We start from the raw sequence: 14,312 nt of genomic DNA on the forward strand, positions 1-14,312 counted from the left end.
AAAGGTGCCTTTTTGCACCTTTAAGAGGTTATTTGGAGTCTCAGCGTTTCTCTCATAGCTGTGTAGTAAACTATAGCAAGCAGCCAGTGAGCTTCTTGGGGTTTTGCGTAGCTCTCTCTGAGGGGAACAAAAATCTGTCTGTTTTAAAGGTCACTGGGTACTATGTTATTTATTTGTCTTGTTAGAGTCTTTGTCACCTTGAGCTTGCCAGGAGGTTACTGTTCACTCCTCAGAAATAGCCTGGCACTCCCTGTTAAAGCTCAAATCATTAATTTCTTTCTTCTTCTTTTTTAGTTTGGCTTTTCTACAGCTTACAGAACTGGCTAAAGGATAAATTAACCAATAACTGGTTGGTTTGGGCAGGTAAAATTATGTTTTCCTTTTTTCAGTTTTAATGTAAAAGATATGAAATTACTATCAATCCTTAAGTCAACTCTCCAAATGCAAAACTACTTTTTAAAGAAGTTTAAAGATAAAATGTGTTCGGTATCTGGGGACTGAGGTAGAAATGAGTTTGTGAATTGTGGAATTGAAGCAGCTGTCATGCAGTCATTACGTCCCACTGTTTCCCAGCTCTGAAAGCTAAGCTGAAAAACAGTTGCTTATGGACAGTAGGGAGAGTGTTCAGGGCCACGCCTTCTTCTTCAGGCTATACATTCCTATGCTACAACACTAGAGGACCACCCTACACCCCCACCCCAGACATGCGTGGGTCCTAAACCCCTGCTGCATTTCCTTCCTGTTACACACACAAACCAAACACAGACATGTGAATCCTGACATAAATCCCCCCACGCTCACATGAACAAATGTGAGCATATACTCTCAAATATTTACACCTACACAGACACATACCATGCACACATTTGTATACGGCACAGATGCATGGAAAACTGCAAACGCCCCACTCCCACTCCCAAATGAGGATTCTGTAAAACCGCAGAAACAAGGAAGATGGAAATCTCAGGCAAACTGTTCCATATATATACATAATGTGTGTGGTGGCCCTAAAGGGGGTTCCATCCTTTGCTTCCTCAAGCTCAAGCTAAAGATCTGTCTAATAATGAGATTTCAGTTGATAAAATGGGTAAAATCCTTGCCTTCATACCAAACTGTCAGTTGTTTCGTACTGTTGTGAACATTTGTTGGGAGATATAATGGGGCGATGTGACTATGACCTCTTTATGGACTGCCCTACAGTGGTGCAGTGCTGCCTGCAACTTTTTTCTTTAAAAACTAGGGAATGCTACAAAGTTGGCTACAATATTCACGCTTATGAGAATAAATGTCATATTATTAGATTATTCTCATGTTTTATTCATATTTTGTTATAAAAATAGATTACTCTGGGGCCAGACAGCTCAAGTCACACAACAGGGGAAAAAATGGAGTTTGTTGTCTTTTGTCTCCTGCTGGTTGGACAAAAGTTCACTTTATATAGGTATAATAAGAGTGCAGAAGAAGTTGTGTCCACACTGCTATAAAGGACACATTATTTGTGTGCTGTGTGCATAAATACTCTTAGGTTTCCTGAATAGATTGTGTTCTGTCCTGCGAAAGGTCATTTGAGCCCAGCAAGAGTACTGGCTGGAGTTTAAACAGACCACAGTGTCCTCGACAGACATTACCACCGCTCGGAACATACTGCCTTCATAGCAACTCTCAGCTCCATGGCAACAGGCAGCTCAGCCGTCACCGGGCAGCCAGGGCTCGGTGTGAGAGCGTGCTGTGTTTCATATTTAGTCAATGTTCTGCTCTGTATGTTCTGTTCTCCGGTTCAGCTAATGTGGATTAATATTCATAGAAATTCAAGATGAGGATGCCATCTAGTTATGCTTTAAAAAACAATCTGTGTAATTTCAGGTTTACAAGGCAGGGGAGTACAGTACAAAGTCCTGTCAGGAAGATTAATTATTATGGGACTGTTATGGAGGATAATCATGCCCTCACATTTCTGCTCTTTCCACAGCCCTCTACAATACACAAGTCCATTTCCACTATCAGGCATTCAGATCAGAACTCCACATAGCATCCACCCCATCCCATCAGCCTTCAGCATTCTGTCAAAGGAGGCCTTCATAGAGCTCAGTTTGGAGTATGTAACAAACCACAAAGCAGCAGGAAAGCTGAGCATGGAGATGCTATAAGCATATAATCCTAACCTGATGAATTAAGTGAATGTTCTGGTGCAGAAAGACAAACATTGTAGTAATTTGAATTAGGGGAAGGGTTGGATTCAGGTTTTTGAGTGGGTTATGCACTATGGTGATGGGGGAGGGGATGGTGGTTGATTTGGTAGAGAAAAAACAAAACAGGAAGTCGGCAGATAAATTGCAAATTACATTCCATGTGTGTCTTGTGGGTTAACAGTACCAGAACAGAGACTCTAGGGGAACCAAGTGTATTTTGCTCTTTTTCCCCATGGTTCACAGAGACTGGTGTTAGCTTACAGATGGGTCAGGGGAATACATATTTAAAAGTTGGAACTTTTTTTTTCTTGCTGTATGTAGAGTCTTAAAGTGAACTCCTGTTTTGTGACTAATTTAGATATTTAGATATAGTTTTTGTATTTTTTTAAACTCCCATTAATTCTATGAAAAGAAACAGAGTCATAAAAGTGATTTACAGCTGGCTGTCAGCGCAATTTCACAGTTTATTGTATGTTCATTGCTAATACATAGAGACAGGGTTTGTCATTATCTGTCACTTCCCAGGGGACACTTCTCAGGTGATAAAAAGGCAGGTCTAAGAGCTAAAGGGGTTAAGGATCAGATGTTCTGCAGCCCTTTTACTATGGAATGGTATGGCACAGACCAATCTAAAGGGGGAGGTCAGGCTGATCATCTCTTGTTCTTTTTTCGCTTTAAGTTCCTTTCAGGACATTTGTCTTCCGCTGAGTTGGAGCACGCTCGTATCTGTTTAACGTCAGCGCTGTACCACATGAGTTCCTCGATAAGGTCACAACGGGATGTTGACACTGTAGACACAGACATTTTGTGCACTCACCTGTGTAAAAGAAGAACATTCATTTGCAAGATAGTGCCCCAAATGTACCAATGCTACTATACTACAACTGATTGAAAAGTATAGGGTGTCAGACACATGACCTCCAACAAAGATCCAGGGCAGACTTCATGCTACACTAAAATCTGTGGAATGCAACTTAACCTGCTCGTTGCAGTTGTTCTCTTTGTTTTCCAACACACTTTTTCTTGTGTATATCCAAACAGTGATGGTGAAGACCTATGAGCAGTTGCAATGACTAAAAAACCTGCGCTAAATACCTGAGACACACTTTTTTCTTTAAAAAGAGTAGATAAAGTGTTTGCAATTTGCCTGTGAAAAGTGGACAGTGAACTACAACCCCCCCAAGGGGCATTATTTCACTGGGGATGAAGGAGAGAGTACTTCTGGGAGAGAGCAACTCCTAAAGGATGAAGGGGGAGAGTGGGAGCTTACTCCATCAATTAGAGAAGGTCAGCTAGGCCAGGTTTTAGCCAGTGGTCAGCCAATAAAGTAGACATGATGAAAGATAGCACATTGCTGTGGAGTACAGGAAAATAGGGAGGAGATGGAGCTGCAGTTTCTTGATAAAGAAAGGAAGCAAGTACAAAAAAGCCTGAGAGGAACTGGGGTGGAGGGAGATTTGAGAGAAGGAAAGGCTGCTTTAAAAAACTCTGGCCTGTTCCATGAACTCACTAAGGAGATTAAGGGTTTAATAAACTTCCCATTGGACGCCAGAAGTTTGAGCAATAGGCAGCGGAGTGAGGCAAACGGTGGCTGTCACAAGAGTGCTCATGTGAGGAGCGAGCCATGTATATCATGCAACTCTTAGATTAAAAATACTCCAAATATAAACTGAAAAAATTAAAACAGAGATCATTTAGCTGGAAGAAACTCCTCTGATGGTTTCTTGATGTTGATAAGCATATGGAAAAGTTAAATATCTTTTTTTTTTTAGAGTCAGAGCATTCAAGAGTATTTCTGATGTGTGAAATGCCTGATTCAAATTTGCTGTCCGCTACGAGCGGAAATCCTTTCATATTGAGTTTTGTTTCCTTTTTTTTTTAAAGCAAACCATTCGCCACTGCAGCAGTGTGTGTGTGTGTGTGTGTGTGTGTGTGTGTGTGTGTGGCAACAAAAAAAAACAAAAGCTACATACGTCCGTAGCTTTTGTTTAGTGTTAACAAGTCTTCCTCTGTAGAGTGACTTGCTGATTCTGTCAGCCAGCAGAGCGATAGAGAGCAGGAACAGGAGGTCTGAAAGAGTGACAGGGAGTTATAGTGAGAGACGAGGTTTTCACACCATTAACCACAGTTTACAGAATGTCTGCTAGAGGTCCAAATATATATTGATACCAAAGCTGGTACTGGTATCGGATCGATACTAGTGTGATAGGATAGGATACTTTATTTCTCTTCCCCAAGTTCAGTATTCACCCCACTGAACTAATTTAGGTAAATAATTTTCGTGGAAATGAAAAAGTATACCTCAAACGTGCACAATGAAAAAATCCTATACAGCCTACAGCACATTTAAACAACAGAAGTTGACATAAAGTGCTTTAGAGATAGGCACGTCTACATTTCAGGTCTCCTAAAAAAAATTAGCTTCAAATTACATTAAAAGAGATGAAAAGCTGAAAGGTGTGTTTTGTTGTATCAACTAATTATTGTGGGAAATGAAAATCGCACCGATCACGCGGTCATTAAAATGTGTAGAGAATTTCCAAATTGATGATACATTTCATAAATCATAGCACACTGCTTCTCCCTGTATAAGCTGCCTTTACAAGTATTGGTATTGGTATCAACAAAACGGGCTCTGTATTTACTTGGTTTCGGATTGATATTAAAATTCGCTGTATCGCACACCACTAGAGTCTGCAGCTCCCTGTAGTTAAATGCACTTGCTTCTGAAGGATGTCGAGATCTGACAGGAAGGGAGGGACACCACTAGGGGCAGGGCAGCGGACCGAGCATGAGGCGCCGACACCTAGGCAGCGACTTTGCACAGAGGGGCTGTTAATGGGCAGGTCTCTGTGAAGCAGCAGCCTACCTGTTGGAGCTCATTGCGGCAGAGTTGCCACCCGGACCCCATGCTCGTTCGCTGATCGTGGACCTGCGAGAGCTGAGTGCACCTAACAAGGGAGAAAACAACGGAAACATGTCTGAAAGACTTTTACTCTGCGCTGTTTTGGCCGTGTGCCACTGGACGCAAACTTGCACTGGATTTAATATAGATGAACGGTTTCCTGTGATCAAAGAGGGGAAAACCAGGGGGAGCTTGTTTGGGTTCTCTGTAGCTTTGCATGAGCAGACGGTGGGCTCCAGACAGTATCTGTAAGTATAGTCGGATAATGCATTTTTTTTAAATTTAGAGGTAATATGTCGGCAGGCAAACAGTCGTGGTAAAGCAACACTTTCTGTTCACCTCGTACTGGGCACGGTTAACTGCTCATACGATACGGAGACGCTTTATTGTCACCTGTCGAGCGTTTCTGTGCTCCACTTACATACTACCTGTGAGAGAAACAACCTGCTGGAGACCACGTCTGCAGATTTAGTTAGACCAAACCAGACATTTTTTTTTAGTATAGTGAGAATATAAGACAGGTGCTCTACGCTCTTTGGAAGTAATTCGACGAAGTTCGTACCCGGCGGCGTTGTAAATCTTTGCCGTGCACTGTCAACGTGTAGAAAACGTGTCTCATAACACGTCCGGCCTGATGTGACCTGTTTTGAAAGCAAAACTGTTTTTTTTTTTTTTTTTTTCAGTTTTACACGATCACCATATTACTTGACTTTTACACAAATTACATTTCTCTCTTTGTTTTATCTCACTGTCAGTTTTTCTTCTTCTTACTTGCTCCGTTTGTCTTTTTTTATTCATTATTGCAACAATAACGAACGAAACTGAAAATCGCATTGTTTAAAGTGAATAGATGGGATTTATTTTTAATAGTTTCTGCTGCTGGTCCAGCTGTTGGCACACTCACAAACACACTTGTTTTTAACCAGAATTCACAATTCTCTGAACACAGATAACTCGTGGTTTGTAAACCACGTGTATGCTTCTAGTTTGGAAGCCAGTCCTGGTACAATAAGAGCATTTTTATCGTGATGTGCATTTCAGTGCATTGTGATTGAACTTTCAGTCATGATGTGGGTGGCTGTATTATATTCAGTTATTAAATATTTGTAAAATAAACATTTGCACATCTACTCACTCTGTATTTGGAATTTGGGTGGAACTATTGTTGCCGCTATCGGCTAGAGAGAACTTGGGGTTGTTTCCTATTAAACCTTTTACTGGCCTGTAACACTTCAAAACTTAACACCAGTGTGGAGCACTTGCAAGGATTTACATAGGAAGTGACTGCTTTTGTATCTGTTGATGCTCAGGGATGTCACATCTTTGCTGTCTTCGTGGCATATCTAATGAGAGCTCCTCAAACTGTGTTACTGTGCGGTATAGGATTTCACTCGGTCAATTAGAGCAGCCCCTTCATCCATCCGTTTTCATGATCACACAGCATGTTTGTAATGTGCTGTTATCAGTGTCGTTCTGCTTTGAAGAGTAAAGCATGACGTTTCAGATCAGAGCCCACTTCCTCTGTGCTCTCATCAGTGAAGTTAGATATAAGGTTTATTTCTCATTGCAAGTCATGCAATGACAGATTAGATTAGAAGACCAAACTCACTCTCATGTCTGAGCTGTAAGTATAAACCTAGATGGTTCTGCATAAAACTGGAAAAGGGAAGAAATATATGTCTGCATGAATTACCTGAATAACATACTCCTGTACTGCCAAGCTTAAGTCCATATGTGCTGGTTATTGGCCAGTGTTAGCTATGCTGCTAGCTCTGTTTAACCCATAAAAACTAACGTTACTGCAATATTAATATAATTGTAGCCTAAATCTCACACTGAATATACGTTTTCTGCTTAAACGTAAAGATTCACATCACACAGCAGGGCATGTCATGTTGTGGGCATGCAGTGTAGCACACATCTGCAGGGAAAAAACACAGTGCTGTTGATGTCACCTATTTCATCTTACAAGACATAAGTGAAACCCGCTTTGATATGTGGTTTGGAGATAGTGGCGCAGAGTGCATGACTCTGTAAAGACATAACAGTGTGCTGGTGTCTGCAATGTCTTAGAGGAAGGGATTTTAAAATAAGTTTCTTTTGTGGTTGCACGTCTGTCTCGATGAACCTCACAGCTTTTAGCGACATATTTTCTCTGGCTAGAACTGCAGTGTGAATATCTGAAAAACACCAAGACGTATGCACCAGTCATGACATGTACAGAGAAGAACACTGTTCTTTGTTGTCCTTGTGAGTCAGAGTTCAGGATACCAGTCGAGTCAAATGGCTTCCACTCCCATTTCTGGAATAAAGAGTTTTGTTTGTTGCTGTTTTTTTTTTAAATTGAAACCTTCTAAGATGCAGGTTATTATCCAGTTATACTAAATGATTGCTGAGCTGAATTTCAACAATATATTTTGAATATGGGTTGCACATCCAATTAGTAGATCAGCATTGCTTCTTGTTGGGGATGGGCTTTACCCAAATAATCCAAGAACTACCTGAAGCCAATTTGTACCAACTATTCACCTCCCCACTCCCCCTCTCTGTTTGGATCACCCATTTAAGGTCTCAGAGAGATTTTTTTTTCCCGAGAAGGTCTTTTTTTTCTCTCTGTTGTTTCAGGGAAGGGGGGGAAACAGGGCAGTCAGCTGGCCACCTATTGGCTCTTCCAGTCCCCTGACCTTATGGTATTTTAGGAATGTATTACTCTTCTCTGCACAGTTACAACCTGCCAGGTTTCAGGTTGAGACAAGACAGGAGGGAGAATGATTATCCAAGAGAGAATACACATAAAAACTCCAAATATTTGACTCAAATTGATCAAAAACTGTTTCATTTTACAGATGAAAGCTGAAAAAATAACACATTATAACACAGTCTTTTGACTGATGAATATTTGATCAGAGTTGACGTGGCTGGGATCGAGGATCATCCCTGTCTGACTGCAGCAGCCAGAGGCTATGAAAGTCAACGATTTAATTTGACGGGGCCTTCCCCTTTCTGCTGCGAGGTGCAAATTAAACTGGTCCACCCACTGTTCAGTTAGAACATGCACAGGAACATACGTCACCTTTCGTCATATGTTTCAATAGAAGTAAACTTTTCTGGCAAACCCTTTTTTTTTCAAAGCACCCCCGTGATTTTACTTTTTCAATCTTTTATCACAACTTTTTGTGTCGTTTACGTGCTCCAGTACAGTATTGTGCAATGGGTTGTAAGCTCTGTAAGGGCCTTATACACTCAATAGAACTGTTCACTGGACTGATCAGTGATAAAAGCCTGTGGGCCGTAAACGTGACTGTAATCCAACATTCCTGCTAATACACATATGATAGTGGTCTTTGTCATTGAACGAGGTCTATCAAAGGCCTAGTGTCATGCCTCGATGCAACACTTTCATGTCTATCCCATGCAAGCCAGTAGGTTTTACACTGACACAGAATCATTTTCAAATAGAAGATCAAATAGAAATTTGGAGTAACAAGTAGGTTAAAATGGGGTTAAAGTGGTTTTATGCTGAGCGACTGCTGTCGTTATAAAATCCCTTTACCATGGTTACGGGCCCTGATCTTAACGCAGTTATTTGCTGTATCTGATCAGCTGGTAATGACATGAGTTGCATTCTGTGTAGCAGCACAAAAACTGCTTCTAAAACATGTTGAAATGGATCCCAGCACGGCTCGGGGTTCCCGCTAATCTCCACAGAGGAGATTGGTTATGGTGGCGCTTTCATTAGAAATACCTGCAGTGAGGACTGTTTTTATCTTAACAAAAGTGTAAGAGATCCCCTCCCTCTTTCCTCCCCCGGTTGCATAAATGCCCTCAGCTGCACAGAAAAGAAGCTAGCCTCCAGGCTACTGGGAGCTACCTGTAGCTTGAAAAACCCATATGCTCCAGTACCTCTCTGTCTTCATGCCATTTTTCACCTTTGAAGAGAGAAATGATCCACAAGTATTGGATTACACTTGGTATTTTTTTTAGGAAATGTGCGAGTGCTGCAACTTGTTGTGCGTCCGTAAAATACAAATAAGTGCTGGTATAAATATAGGATGTTCCAACGCTTATTACTGATAAAAGGCTAAATAAATATTTATAAATAAATACATGTATGAAATGAATATGTAAACAAAGAGAGATAAAAAAAAAAAATCTGGCGTTGGAAAATTTCCTGGCATTAGCAGGTAAAGGCAGATGTTTCATGCACACCTGCACTTCTTTTATATAAGCTGAGTAATATCTGAGAGAAACTTGGCACTGAACATGCACGCCAACATGCGTTGCTGTCAGCTCTGTTACAGCTGTGTGGCTGACTGTCCATCTGTGTCTCCCACAGCTGCTTCTCTTCTTTTACATAAAGCAATGGACAACATTTTAATAGTAATACTGTTACTAATACTGTGAGCCTCTTGTGATTTCTGGCTTCATGGTTCACTACTGAGGTATGGCGTCACTGAGAAGCATGTGGTCAGGTTTAGTCCAGCGGTATGTGTATTCCTGTTTACATGTATACATTTGTATGTACACCGTTCAGGCATAACGTTATGACCCCTGCTTCATATTGTGTTGGTGCCAAAACAGCCCTGACCTATCAAGTTGTGGACTCCACTTGACCCCTCAAGGTGTAGTGTGGTATCTGGCACCAAGATGTTAGCAACAGTGTTGCAAGGTGGGGCATCCACGTTTGTCCAGCACATCCCACAGATGGGTGATTGGATTGACATCTGGGGAATTTGAAGGCCAAGTCAACACCTTAAACTCATTGTTGTGCTACTCAAACCATTTCTGAACCATTTTTGCTTTGAGGCACTGTGCATTATCCTGCTGAAGAGGCCACAGCCTTCACAGGATTCAGTTTCCATGAAAGGTTGTACATGGTCTACAACAATGCTTAGGTATTATTGTAGACCATAGGTGTCAAACTCTGGCCCGCGGGCCAAATTTGGCCCGCAGCCTAATTACATTTGGCCCACGAAGCCATACCAAATTACTATTAGAGCTGGCCTACTGGTATTATACAGCTAATATATATATTGTTTAGTATTAAGCTTTGCTTGTTCCATATTCAGTTTTTCAGCAAAATGTGTTTTAGTCTCCAAAAACATGTTGGAGACTCCAATGGCCAAATGGCTTTTGGCCATTGGAGTGTGAATGTGTGTGAATGTTAAATAGAAAGCACTTAGAGCATAGAAAAAAGGGCTGGGTGAATCAGGTAAGTTGTGTGAAGCACTTTGAGTGCTCTGATAGGATGGAACAACACTATGTAAGAACCAGTCCATTTAGATGGTACGTGCCAAGGATGTTACATTGCCCAAAGCATCACATTGCTTTGGGCAAGCCTGCTCTGTTAGCTTGTTTCTTCCCATAGTGCAACCTGGTGCCAGGTGTTATACAGATAAGCGATGGGCACAAACCCGTTGATGTAAAAGAAAATGTGATGCATAAGACCAGGTCACTGGACCATTACTGTGTGTTGCAGTTCTGGTGCTTGTGTGCCCATTGTTGGTGCTTTTGGTGGTGGACAGGAGTCATCATAGGCTCCCTGACTGGTCTGTGACTATGCAGCCCTATACACAACAAACCATGATGCACTGTGTGTTCTGACACCTTTCTGTCAGAAACAGTGTTAATTTTTGAATCAATCTGAGCTGGTGTAGCTCATCTGTTGGATCAGACTACACAGGCCAGGCTCTTCAAAATTTGGCACTTGTCAAACTCACTCAAATCCCCACGTTTGTCCATTTTTCCTGCTTTTAACCCATTTCTATTTAAGGACAAAATGTTCAGTTAATCCCTAATATATCTTACCTACTGACGGATACTATGATGAAGAGAAGATCAGTTATTTACCCCAACTGTCTGTGGTCACAATGTTTTGCCTGATCGGTATATTTCTCTATGTCAGTTGTGTGTGTGTGTGTGTGGACGGGTATTAACATCTTCATGGGGACCAAAAATTGGTAGTTTACTATACTTGTGGGGACAAACACAAGTATAGGACAAACAGTTTGAAAGCATTTTTGAGACTCAAAATGTGGTTTTAGTGTCAGGGTTACAATTAGGTTATGGTTAGGGTTAGGGTAAGGGTCACGGTCGGGCATTCATTTTTGATGGTTAGGGTTAGGGTAAGTGGCTAGGGAAAGCATTATGTCAACGAGATGTCCTCACAAGGATATAAATACACGTGTGTGTGTGTGTGTGTGTGTGGAGGAGGGAGGGGCTACACCCTGCAGCAGTACTTGACGATATTATTCATCCAGTGACAGGAGACAAACCTGCAACCACAAGCTGAACTTTCTTTGCCCGCTTCAGACTAGGTTTCACTTGTTGCCAATAAAAAGTGAGTTTCTTTATCATCAAGGGGATGTCCTGCCATGTTTAATTTGTCGAGCTGCCTCTAAATTAGTTTGGTCTCCTGTTACTGTTTCACCAAAGACAGATGGTGGTTTTCAAACAGGATGTTTGTCCAGCTGAGATACCCTGTTAGTGTGGGTGCCTGTCTACAGGTGCAGAGTCCTTTCTTTTTTCTTTATTCAACTGTATGACATTGTTGTCATCTCCTCTTTCGTCTGCATTTCATTTCCACTAAAAAAGTACCCTGGTGAAAAAAAAGAGAACAAAGTTTATCAGCAGTCTGCTATGTGTGAAAGTGGTTTGCAGTGCATTCCTACATTTCTCCCTTTTGTATAAACATTTAAATGCACTAACAGTGATGCTTGTCATTATAGAGAGACATTTAATCGTAGTCTAGTCCATATTGCAAGAATGTAAATCTTTAAAGTAGATAATTTGACATTATGATAGTTGTAAGGCTTAGGCTTTTGTAGTTTGCTGTTATTGTTCATGCTGGCATGTTAATATATATATATATATATATATATATATATATATATATATATATATATATATATATATAGCCCTGCCCTGACATAAATATATGAAAATCCTGGGATGCAAAGTGAAGGTGAGTCTGTGTGAGCCATGTTTTCTACTTCATGCACTCTTTCATCACTGTTTGACTAGAGATGACTCATCGACTTTGTTCTGTAAATGCAGGCAAATGTTCTTTAAGTGTGTTAAGAACTAGGCGTGCTTACTGTGAATGATATGAAAGCGAAGTGTGTGCTCACCGCCTCATGTAGTTTCTTTGTTTCCTGAAAGCACAGTGACCTGGATTCATCACAGCTGTACTCATTGTTTGAGTAATTACTCAAAGAAGTAATTTATTACACATTTATTTGTTTCCTAAGGCATTAAATTACTCGCTGAAGAAAGTCTTTCAGCATGAATGTTGAAAAGACTGAAATGCTTTGTCTTATAATTAGCACTGACTATAAAGTATAGGCTAAATTATGTGCATATACTGGCACAGCTCAGTAGACACAGGTACAGGTAGGAATAAAGGCTGCACGCTTATTGGCTGTGGCAGGAGCCGCTCACATTCCACTTCCCTCTGACTCTGGGTTTCTTCTCTACCTTTGTGTCAGAATGCTGAATTTGCAAGTGCTGTGTGTTTTTGGCAGTGGATAATTATTTCAGGCCTTTGTGAAGTCTGCAGTTTAAAGTAACGTTCCCAATGGGCTGAGGCTGAGGGGCTTCCTATGTTGCACTGTGTGTTTTCTACTTCACTCTCCATGTGTTTGATTGTTGGGTTTTGTTTTTTCATGTGAAGGGCCATTTAAATTTTTATATAGTTGTCTGAGGGCCACACTATTATGAACACATACCGAGGGATGCAAAAACGAAAGACCAACAAAAAAGTCTATAGATACTGTGTTACTTAGCCCCATGAGATTTCAGCTTCTTGGCTATAAATTGCACTCACCACCACACCTGCACACGTAATATTCTCGCTGTCAGTCTGTTGTTGTGTGAAAGCCGCTTTTTGAGCACTTTGAGTTACGAGTGCATTTCTCCTCTCTACTCATCAAGTTTAGCATGTTTCAAACTGTAAGAGTGCTCAACCTTTGCCCTTTTCATTATTGCCAGTGCCTCACCACAAAGGAAGCACACTGGCTTGCCTTTCACAAAAAAGAAAAAATAATTTGTTCATTTTTCCTGGAAAATGCGGCATTCTGCATTCACCTTCATTTTCTTGAAAGCTGCCATGATTCATCCCTTGCCATCTTTGTCAGTAAGGTTATGACGTGCTGTATGTATCACAGAGGATGTGCTTCTACAAGTCAAGTGTGCAGTAGCTGGAATAAGAATTAGCACCTCCAAGTCATCAGCCAGAAAAGGGTGGAGTGCCCACTCTCGGTTGGGGAGGAATTGCTGCCCCAAGTGGAGGAGTTTTCAGGGTTTTTGTTCATGAGCGGTGGGAGAGGTGGATCAGAGATTCTCATCGTCCACTGAAGTCATTATGTCATTAGAAGATCATAAAAAGATCTTACGTCTAGTCTCTTCTCATCATTAGGCTTAATTCAATCTGCAAACTGAGTCACTATTTAGTATGGTCTGTATTTATTTTCTTCTTTAGTAGAAGAGCAGTGTTTCCTTGAAAAACAATGAGGATGCAGTAGATGAGACCATGCAGGGTTTTTTTGTATGTATGTGTGTCTGATGTTGTGTTTTTAAGATAAAGGGTGAGGATTAATAATATTTTATTGCATTTTTCTTTGCTTGTGCATTTTGGGTAATTTAGTGACCCACCTTGTGTTGCAGTTAGAGTGATACAGTGTGGTGTCACCATACTGTACCCCGATCCACGTACAGCACTGGTGTGAAAAATGGCTGTGCTGGTCCAGGTCAACAGTAAAATATAAAATATTTCATAAAACTACTGTTTTGCTGTGACTACTGTATAATTCTACGTAAAATAATATTATGAAATATTACAATCTTTACCTGGTGTCATGACAATTGAAATGGACTGGTTCTTATATAGTGCTTTTCTACTCTGAGCACTCACTCACTCACACCCATTCACACAAGCAGTTATTTCTTTTCTTTGGAAGTGCTTCTAGTCTAACATTTACACACATTCAACTTGGGGTTAGTATCTTGCCCGAGGATTTTTGGCAAGCAGACTGGTGACTGAGCTACAATCACCTCATAGCTTCTCTTTTTTAGCTAATTTCAGTTTGCTGTGCAATCAGTGTCACTTATGCAAACTTGACATGTCATCGGTGGCACATGGTTTACTTTTAATATTATTAAAAGGGCTGTGTTCAAATCCTGTGACAGACAGGTTGCCTTAAGCTATATCCGGAGGGCAA

The 14,312-nt window shown here is 40.9% G+C and overlaps 1 protein-coding gene across 3 annotated transcripts in view; it reads left to right on the forward strand.

Moving 5' to 3' along the window:
• The first annotated feature begins 5,012 nt into the window (after positions 1-5,012).
• itga3b (integrin, alpha 3b) overlaps positions 5,013-14,312 on the forward strand; it is a 31,643-nt gene continuing 22,343 nt past the window's right edge. For 2 of the 3 annotated variants that reach the window (XM_035912135.2, XM_006800992.3), the window contains exon 1: positions 5,013-5,342. In XM_035912135.2, coding sequence (XP_035768028.1) covers positions 5,167-5,342 — 176 coding nt within the window. In that variant the 5' untranslated portion in view covers positions 5,013-5,166. The remainder of the gene's footprint in view (positions 5,343-14,312) is intronic. The other variant, XM_087845380.1, reaches the window with a different exon arrangement.

This window comes from Neolamprologus brichardi, chromosome 8 (assembly GCF_056152115.1).
Source record: "Neolamprologus brichardi isolate AB-2024 chromosome 8, ASM5615211v1, whole genome shotgun sequence".
NCBI classification, from domain to species: Eukaryota; Metazoa; Chordata; class Actinopteri; order Cichliformes; family Cichlidae; genus Neolamprologus; species Neolamprologus brichardi.